Source organism: Sphaerodactylus townsendi, linkage group LG15, assembly GCF_021028975.2.
Source record: "Sphaerodactylus townsendi isolate TG3544 linkage group LG15, MPM_Stown_v2.3, whole genome shotgun sequence".
NCBI classification, from domain to species: Eukaryota; Metazoa; Chordata; class Lepidosauria; order Squamata; family Sphaerodactylidae; genus Sphaerodactylus; species Sphaerodactylus townsendi.
Window position 1 is genome coordinate 23,202,665 of NC_059439.1, and position 10,490 is coordinate 23,213,154.

Genomic DNA, 10,490 nt, shown 5'->3' on the forward strand with positions numbered 1-10,490 from the left:
AGCTATCAGCAAAATTTAGAAAGTTTTAAAGTTTCCTTCTTAAGGTATGAGGTGATAGCTGTAGCTAGAATCTTTATATATGGTTTTAGTTCTCATCTGAATCCTTAAATTCTCTTCCAATGTCAAATAACAGCAACAACAGTAATAATGACAGAAGTGGATCTGGAAATGTAGCATTAGGAACAAAAAGAAAACAAAGTTTACTTACAATATATAAAAAAATTCAGAAGCAATGGGTAATATCCCCCCCAAAAAAACCACCCCCACCCCCATTTTCCCCCCCAAAAACCACCACCAGCCCCATTTTCCCCACTTTCTTGGGGGGATAGAGGGATGGTAAAAACTTTGAAGAAAACTGAAATATATGTAATACTTTTTATGCAATCTATATTTACTGCTTTAATGATATGCATAGAATGCATAATTTGATACTTTATATTAAAATGTGAATTATATAAATATATTTTATCTTTTTCTCAACTTTTGGTTCCTTGAGTGTTGGACAAAGCAGATTTTCCACTTATGGAAAAGGAAGTTAGGATCTTTATCAAACTTGTAAAAAATCTATTCTTGGGATCAGGGGATCTGCACACATAAAAGCTATGTAGGATCATAGTGGTTATAAGGAGAGGAACCGCGTATGACTGAGAGAAGAAGCTGAATAGATTTAATCCAAAATTATTCAAGTTTAAACAATAAATATATGCTTGAAATTATGTTGTCATTATCTAATGCAGTAGATCAGGGGTCCTCAAACTATGGCCCTCCAGATGTTCATGGACTACAATTCCCATCAGCTCCTGCCAGCATAGCCAAGTGGCAGGGCTGATGGGAATTGTAGTTCATGAACATCTGGGGGGGGGGCTAGTTTGAAGACCCCTGCAGTAGATTGTCTTACATTAAAAATATTCTGAGCAAGACCTTGTTTTAAAAATATTTTACACATGCCAGAAGAGAAAATGTTTCCTAGGATTGTGTGTTTGTGTGTTTCCACAGATGCCCATTTTCTTTTTTAAGAAGTGGAATAACTGAAAAAGGCTTTGGAAAAAGCCTCCGCTCTGGGCGATTGCATCTCCATTACCATGGGAGCAATCCTAAGTGGGTAAATTCAGATGTGAACCCCATTTTATTCAGTGGTGCTTACTTTCATGAAAATAATCCTATGACTGCAATCTCACTCTGGACTCTCCAGTTTAGAAAATGGGGTGGGGGGGGGAGATTTGAATTGCTGATACAAGAACTGCCAGTGACAATTTCCATTTTCCCCATCCCAAATCAAATGTTTGATATTGAAGATGCAATTATACAGGGAACTAGGTCTGGGGTCCATACTTTGCTGCAGTATGTGAAGACACATCCGACATGACATTAAAATAAAACAGGAGAATAGAAAATTGCAGCCAGGAAGCATTTTTTGAGGGTGTGAGTGAGGACAAACAGAGGCTCATTCTGCACAGGCAGAATAATGCACTTTCAGACTGCTTTCAATGCTCTTTGAAGCTGTGTGGAATGGCAAAATCCACTTGCAAACAGTTGTGAAAGTGGTTTGAAAATGCATTATTTTGCGTGTGCAGAAGGGGCCAGACAGACTGAAAATGTTAATAGTTAAGATTTCAGTTTTCACAAAAAGTATCACTAAAATCCAGGATACATGTAAAAGGCTTATTTTCACATTTCCCGAAATAAAATGTTTTGCATTAAAAAACATGTGGAATTCTTCAGGGGAAACAGTTTATTTCCTTTCACAACATGTTTTATTTTGTGTGGAAAGGACCACAGTCAGGTTTAGATAGTATTAGAAGCAGATCTGACAATCAGATGCAATATCTAAATACAACTGGGGTTCAAGAACAATGAATTATTATTTCATTGTGGAAAGATGCAAGGATTTTTTTAATATGACTATATGAAAAGGAAGAGCATAAATCAGTTTGTATCTTGCACATGGCCTTGTGCAAATGGTTTCCCAACAGGAAAATAAACGTTTACAGTGAAAAGCCATATACACAAAATGTGGATGGATAAATTTAACAAGTGATTTCATTATTTTCACTATTTTTTTTTTAAAAGGAAGGCCAGAATTTTAAAGAAATATCAAAACAAATATTGTACAATAAAATAGAAGTTCACCACAACAATTTTCAGGCAAATGTTTAATGTGTCATGGTCAGATCCAGATCAGTCAGTTTTTATGCAGCCATTAAGGCCAAGCAAAAGAATAGAGAAAGAACAAGAAGAAAAGGGAAGGAGACAATAAACAAAAGAAAAAATCAAATTTGTTTACAGAAATCCACGATACAGAATCCACACAAAGAATATCATCAGCTTGTAGCATTACCACGGTCTACCCCTCTATGTGGTCCGTCTCTTGGTCCCAACATGACTCTTCTGCTTACTATATGCCAGCATACAAGGAATTTAGCTACCTGCTGAGGATATAGGAGAAACTTCGGTCTTCCAGCAAAAAAAAATTCTCACAGGGAGAACTGAATCAGAATTAACTCTAGTTAAATTTCTGTACTGGATAGAAACAATGGATGAATTAAAGCCTCCCTTTCCCCTTTATGGAGTTCACAATGCAATAAAATATGTAATACAGAGTCCACTTCCCCTGAGTTGCAAACACATGGTCTCCTATGTCGTGGGATTTTTTGAAATCTGCCCATTAAGATTGGCTGATGGAAGAAGCATCAGAACGGACCCTGGAAAAGGCCAACATGACATTTCGTAAGATGTAGTATATTGGACAGGTAAGGGAGCAGCTGGAGATACCCTGTCCAAGATTTTTTAATGGTTTATCATAACTTACTGGTAACAAGGAGGAAATCTGTTTTGCATTTTCCAATGTCATTGAGCCGTTGATAGATAAGAAGGCATGTTTGCTCTCTACAATGATCGAGTTCCAATAGTTGGTGTACAGGATCCAAGCCACACTGTGTAAGTTTAAAGTGTTATTTTTCTAGCCAGCTTGGATATGGTGTTGCTGCCAGTAGCAAGGCAATAAGCCCATATGGGGTGGGAAAAGGACTTTTAAGCCAGTTATTTGATAATAAGCCTCCAAAAGGTTGTCTAGACTTTAACCAACCCCTGCTTCTTGTCTTAGAACTACATTAGCTGTACATTTAGGAGTGTTAAAAGAGCTCTCCTAGGAATGTGGATAGGACTCTCTCTAATGAGAGTGAAATCGAAATTATTGCCAATGGGGCTCAATAGGTGAGTTGTGCCAGGGATTTAGCTTCAAATAATCCTAATTGCAGCTGGAATAAATCCACCCCTTGTGATGGCGAAAATATCTTAGGATTGCCTGTGCTTGAGCTCCTTTTGTGCTGTGTGTACATGGCTGTTTGTATATGGGCTGAGAGTTTTCCGTTGTGCACTGAGAGAAACCATACCTAGATAACCATTTAAGAAACACTTTATTTTGTTTCCAATCTGACAGTGAGCCCTAACAACTGCCATTTCAGTTTCTTCAAATTTGGCATTTAAAATGCACTATCTTGGTCTTTGCTAGTAGTTGATACTTAGCTTCATTTCCTCTGTGCATATCTGAGGCAAAATATCTTCAGAAGTGACTCTTTGCAGCCCCCCACCTCCTCGTCCAATGATAATACAAGCAAGCATCCTTCGGCATACATGAGAATGTCTACACTCTTATCAGTGGTAAGGATAGGTGCATGAGTATCTTCTTATGAAACCCTGTTATTAATGTGTTAACATAAATGTTAAACAAATGGGGTGCTAGAATGCACCCTTGCCTTACACCTGCTTCTGAGTAAGAGATGGAAGCCATTAGATGACCTTTTGTGTGAGAACCTTACCTGTATGAGTTAGGTGTTCTCATGTAACTTGACAATTAAGTGGAGAAGGCATCTATCGATATTAGTTTCTGCTAACTTTGACCAAAGCCGACTATGAGTTACATTGTCAAATGCAGCTTTAAGATCAACAAAAGCTGCATATAGAGATCCTTTTTTGACAAGCACATATTTCTCTACCAGGTAGTTTAATATCAGGCAGCGATCCATAGTTGAACGGCCTTTACGAAAGCCAGCCTGTTCATCCTCCAATAGTTTTTCTCTATTCAGCCATTCAAGTAGTTTTATACACAGATATTTAGTATATAGTTTGCTTGAAACACTAAGTAAGCTAATTGGTCTGTAATTAGCTGGATTTGAGGATAAGCCTTTTTAAAAAATATGGATAATAGCATAAATCAGTTTGTACCTTGCACATGACCTTGTGCAAATGGTTTCCCAACAGGAAAATACAAGTTTACAGTGAAAAGCCATATACACAAAATGTGGATGAATAAATTTAACAGGTGATTTCATTGTTTTCACTATTTTTTTTTTAAAGGAAGGCCAGAATTTTAAAGAAATATCAAAACAAATATTGTACAATAAAATAGAAGTTCACCACTACAACTCTCAGTTGATGTGGAATTATAAAGGCAAAGATTGCATAAATCGTGCATCAGAGAGGATCTTTAGAAAGGAAATAGATACATAACCCCACATCTTGCATTATGACAACATAAGATATTCACAAAAGTTTACTTACAGTTCCCTCAGAATAATGTATCAAAGCTTCCCTAAAAAATCATTTCGCAAAGAATCATTTTAACAAAGAATACTCCCATTGTTCCAAAACATACAGACATGAAGTCACTTTGGACTAATAGTGTTACCAGGACTGGACTGCTTTGTGTGAAGAAAACCTGGAGCTGCCTAGAGATTCATTTATGCTGGGTGATTGCAGACTGATGTTAATTCCAAGACATGTCAGTCATAAAGTCACAGAAGAGTTTCTCTGACCTTGCTTAGTCCTCCTTCCTTTGGGACACAGCACTTGTCAGAAGATTAAGAACACCATTACTAATGTGCATCTTGACATTAATTTAGCTGGATTTATTTTTTATCAGCCTTACCTCTTGAAATAACTTGGAAGCATCCTCATTGAGCTGGCAGCTTTTTGTTAACTGTGCAAAAATATGATAGCAACTAGTGACTGAGGCCTTGATAACAATCATGGATGGATGGATGGATGGATGGATGGATGGATGGATGGATGGATGGATGGATGGATGGATGGATGGATGGATGGATGGATGGATGGATGGATGGATGGATGGATGGATGGATGGATGGATGGATGGATGGATGGATGGATGGATGGATGGATGGATGGACTCCCTACATATAATACAGAGCAGACATGTCTTCCTACCTGTGCTGTACAATGCATCGCCCCACTGCTGAATGGGGCCTTAACATTGACTAGTCCTGCCTAAATGGATGACTAAGTTTGCCTCCAGGTCTGCCATCAAGAAAAAGAGAATATCATTTCATATATTTGCATACAAGGTAGAATTACATACAATAATACAACTTTTTGTGCATAATGTTTTAACAAGAGTGTTGCTTCTCTTTTATTCACAAAAAGACAATGCAAGTACTGATCACATAGATTAAATGCATGCCTTTTTTGAGCTCAAAGGGATACACATGACCAAAACATTGCATGTAGTAGTGAAGTCAACATTAAAATGCTATACTAGATGGTTAGAATTCAGACTCACTTCCACACATGCAGAATAATGGATTTTCAATCCACTTTCACAATTGCTCGCAAGTGGATTTTGCTATTCCTCACACTAAAATCGGCTGCAAAGTGCATTGAAAGTGGATTGAAAGTGGTTTATTCTGCATGTGCGGAAGAAGCCTCAGTGTTGAGTACAGTTCTTAGACAGACGGACAGATGGACAGATGAACAGATGAACGGACAGAACACTTGTGCCACATTAGCTGCTGTCCAGATCACATTTACAATATCCAGTTCAGTTGGATTTAGTAACCTAACAGTGGATTCCATCAAATTTTCAATAAGATAGCCACAAAACATTTAAGAATTAATTAAATCATTTCAACAGGCATTTCAATAGGAAAATGATTTATTTCTGAATTGTCTGATTACAGCCTCTTTCACTTCCACGTTCCTTAGGCTGTAGATGATGGGATTCAACATTGGGATGACAATTGTGTAAAAAACTGACACTACTTTTCCCTGATTAGTAGAGTCAGTGGCTCCAGGTTGGGCATATATAAAAAAGGCTGTCCCAAAGAACAAGCTTACTGCCATCAGATGGGAAGTACAGGTTGAGAAAGCTTTGTGTCTACCGCTGCCTGAAGGTATGCGTAAGATGGTGGCAACAATGTAAGCATAAGATACAAGGATAATTATCCCTGTGGTTACAATGATTAACCCACACACCACTAGCAGCACAATTTCATTCACAAAAGTAGCTGAGCAGGAGGCCTTCATGACAGCAGGGACATCACAGAAGAAGTGGTTTATTTCAGCAGGTGCACAAAAAGACAGAGTGAATGTAAAGCCAGTCTGGGTGCAGCAATTGGCAAAACCAAAGAAATATGATACAGCTACTAGGAGATGGCATGTCTTCTTCAACATAACAACATGATAAAGCAGTGGGTTGCAGACAGCAATGAACCGATCGTATGCCATCACAGCCAGAAAGAAAGCCTCAGTGGTCCCAAACAGAGAGAAGAAGAACATCTGGGTTGCACACCCGTTGTAGGAAATGATCTTGTTCCCCGTCGCAAAGCTCAGCATTGCCTTGGGAGTGAGGACCGAGGAATAGCAAATATCCAAGAAAGATAAGTTCTTCAGGAAGAAATACATAGGGGTGTGAAGTTTGGTGTCTGCACTAATTACAAGAATCATGGCTGTGTTACCCATCAGAGTAATGATGTACATTAGCAAGAAGAGAACAAACAGAAGTGACTGCACTCCAGGCTGTCCCTTAAATCCTACCAAGATGAATTCAGTGACCACAGTGTGGTTTTCCATTACTCTAAACAAAAGGGGTGGGGAGAATGATACTTTCACAATTTTCTTGTTAGTGGACATATTTCTCGAGAGCTTGAATCGGCCATCCACAAAGCATCATATGCCAAAGGCAAAAGAGACAACCCTAATAGCCAGTCTGATATCATCTTGGATTAGAAGTACAGTGGCTGGTGAAATTCTGTTGTCAGAAATACGATGGAGCTAAAAAAGTGAAAAAGGCAAGGTTGAAATTTAATTAATCGAAATTATAATCATTGCTAAGATTACGGAAAAGATGTGATGGAAAGGACACTCTAGATCTGTGATTCTTGCTCCATGGTTCACACAAAACCATCAACCAGAATTCAGGGGTGGGGGCTTCTCCTTAGCTGTTGCTCCAGCTGCTGATGTTTTGAGGTGGCAACCTTTAGCCAGCCACAAGCCCTACAGTCTGAGGCGTTTGCCCACTTTCCTGAAACATGCGGTAGGTGCCATATTGGGGTACTGTACAGTACTTAAAGGAGCCATGTGTGGTCTCTGAACCATTATTACTGCTTTGAAATAGCCAGTATAAGAAAATCCTAACAATACACCATTCTGTGTGTTTGTGGAGCACAGACATAAACTCTCTTCAGACATTTTTTTAAAAAAGCTATGGCTCATTCCGCACATGCAGAATAATGCACTTTCAAACTGCTTTCAATGCTCTTTGAAGCTGTGCGGAATGGCAAAATCCACTTGCAAACAGTTGCGAAAGTGGTTTGAAAATGCATTATTTTGCGTGTGCGGAAGGGGCCTATGTTAAAAAATAAGTCACATAGCTTTTGTTACAATTTTATGATCTCAGCTGTTTACAAAAGGAACCCTAAACAAACCTATTTAGAATCATCCATAGTTCTATTCAACAGAGGACTTCACTCTCCAGGAAGCTTTTTTACAATTTCAGTGACAAATTCTAACTTTCACAGTATACAAGTTATACTGCAGAACTTGGAGAGGCATTATCTTCTAGCAATACAATCGCAGACCATTTTATTAAAAAATGAGCTAATGATTTTTGCAGGTCAAAAATGTCCAAATTTGAAATAAAAATTCAGTAACAAGTCCATCCCTCACTTACTAAACATTCAGAAAGTTCTCCCATTTTTTTTAAAGGTCTAAATGTTTTTTTTCTCTCAGGCAGCGGATAGAAGTGTGATGATTATTATTCAGTGACACTTTTCCTCTTTGAATTTAGAACAGCAGAAGAAGAGTTTGGATTGATACCTTGCTTTTCTGTCCTGTCCTGTAAGGAGACTCAAGGTGGTTTACAAACTCAATCGCCTTCCTCTCCTAACAACAGCACTTTGTGAGATAGGTGGGGTGACAGAGTTCTGAACAAACTGTGACTAGCTGAAGATAAACCAGCAGGAATTTAGGAGTGGGAAAACCAATCTGGTTCACCAAAAATGAGTCAACCATTCATGTGGAAGACTAGGGAATCAAACCCTTTTCTCCAGATTAGAGTCCACCTGTTCTTAACCACTAAAACATGCTGGCTTTCATTTAGATTTGCTCCAATCCAATGATGTTTCACAATGCATGCAACAGAGGTGGAACATACCTTTTTTGTTTTGTTTTTATAGTGAGAAAAGGAAGAAGAGTCCTTTTTGACACCAAAACGGCTATGCTGGGAATCACAGAATCTGTACAGACAAAAGCCCACATGGTTTGCCAATGCTATAAGGAGGAAAACTGGGCGAGCTTAACAGTAAAAGTTGGCTCCAAGCCATAGTGTTTTCTCTTACCACTTCACTCAGCTATGTGTAAAACCTGCCTTTGGTGAAGAGCTTATCTTTTTCAAAGAAAGCTAGTTTTGTGCTGGACGAAGACTCTGCACTTCATGAGAAGAGGGCAGGATACACCTCCATGACATCGCAATGGGAATTTCATAGTAATTTACTCTTAAAAAGAAGTAAATTACTATGAAATTCCCATTGCGAAGATAAGAAAAGATAGCTCCAAGGAACACTGTGTGGCCTCCTGCTATTACCTTTACTAGAATAACTGATCATAACAGTCTAAAAATAACATATTGCAATGATCACAAATAACATGCATGTTTTAAAGAAAACATCCATAGCTGTAACCTTAGTCTCTAAATTTTGTCTCGATCCAGTGGAGGAAACCACAGAGGCAAAAATATCATTTGAAATGTCCTCAGTCTGTTCTCAGTTGTCATATTTCTACAATAACTCGTTACAGTTTTGCAAGAGGGAAGTTGTTGCAACAAACTGTGTCTATGACATGAACAGCTCAGTTTGGCTCCCAGTTACAGCCTTTCATAAAACAGTGCAAGGCTGATGAGATTTAGTTCAGTCATTTACTGACTGTTAGAGCAACAGAGCCAGTTGGTCCTTTCACTCAGGCCGTTTCCGCACGGGTGAAATATGACGTCGTGGCAACGGAAAAAGAACCACCATAGCGAGAGCGTTCGCACGCGCAGCAGTCTTAATAGCGCGATTAACGCCATTATGCGTCAGCAGAAAGCTAAACCGGCGTGAAGGCGCCGTATTCAGAAAGCAGCTTTAAACCACTCTTTTTTCCCCATGCTTGGCGCATCCGGCGAAGCACACTCACCGATCGCGAACAGCAGCCCGCCATGCAGGCCGTCCTCAAAGCGGCATACCTACCAAGCGATCTCCAGCAGTAAGCGGTGGCCATTTTGGGAGGATGAACTGCTCCAGCGGCCATGATGGTGAGGTCAGCTAGCGCGCGCTGACAGAGCTCCTCTTCAAGTGGCATTGAGACTCACGCAGCCGCGCAGCTGTGAAGCTGCATGATTGCACAGCTACACACCCTTTCGACTCCGAAGGGCGGCTGAGGCCCCCAGGCGAAACTCAATGCTGCTGCCCTTGATTGAGATCATGCATAACGGGACACAAGGGTGGAGCCATGGTCTAAGACACTTCCCCTGTGGCCAATGGGGCGGGGGGAAAGTGTCTGTCCATCCCATTGTCACTTGAGGGCTTTCTGCCATTGGCCAGGAAGTTTGGAGAAACTACCCAGGAGACTCTATTGCAGATGCACATCAGACACCACAGCATCAGGTGGATTTGGCTGGTGCCTCTGTGTGTTTGGCCACCCCAACAATGCCCAATAACAGGGCACGTGCTGAGCAGCCACCTGGGAGAGGAGTCGCTTGGAGAGACAGGGAGACCCGTGACCTTTTGGACATATGGGGAGACCCACAGGTGCAGCATTCTCTTTCGCATTCTGAGCAAACTACCAACATACACATCTTTCAGCGGATAGCCCAGCAGATGACAGCTTCGGAGGCCACCGCCAGGACAGCCATTGAGTGCCGCACAAGAAACAAGAAGCCATGCGGTATGAATTCCAGCGTGTGCAGCTTGGCATAACCCGAGGACGAACGGGCAATAGAGAGAGCCACCTGTCCCTACTTTGATGAAAGGCTTTGCAGCATTATGCCTGCAGGAAGTGGATGTGAGCATTCCAGCCTGTGGACCCGAGTGGCAGAGACCTACACCCTGCCAGCCCACAGAGGGGCTTAGAAGGGAGCAGCAGCGTCCAGCCAAACCAGCACCACAGTACAGGAGGAACGACAGAATCCAGAGGAGGGACCCTCTGCTGCTGCAGGGACC

General features: G+C 40.6%; 1 protein-coding gene across 1 annotated transcript; it reads right to left on the bottom strand.

The window, feature by feature from the left end:
* Positions 1-5,934: 5,934 nt before the first annotated feature.
* Positions 5,935-10,270, bottom strand: LOC125445007 (olfactory receptor 12-like). Its single transcript, XM_048517817.1, has 2 exons — positions 10,249-10,270; positions 5,935-6,869 (listed from the first exon to the last, which is right to left on the bottom strand). The coding sequence occupies exon 2, from the start codon at positions 6,865-6,867 to the stop codon at positions 5,935-5,937; it is 933 nt and encodes a 310-aa protein (XP_048373774.1). The 5' UTR covers positions 6,868-6,869; positions 10,249-10,270.
* Positions 10,271-10,490: the final 220 nt, after the last annotated feature.

Bases quoted from the DNA above. Each gene is read 5' to 3' on its own strand.
- LOC125445007 (XM_048517817.1), bottom strand. From the start codon at position 6,867: ATGGAAAACCACACTGTGGTCACTGAATTCATCTTGGTAGGATTTAAG.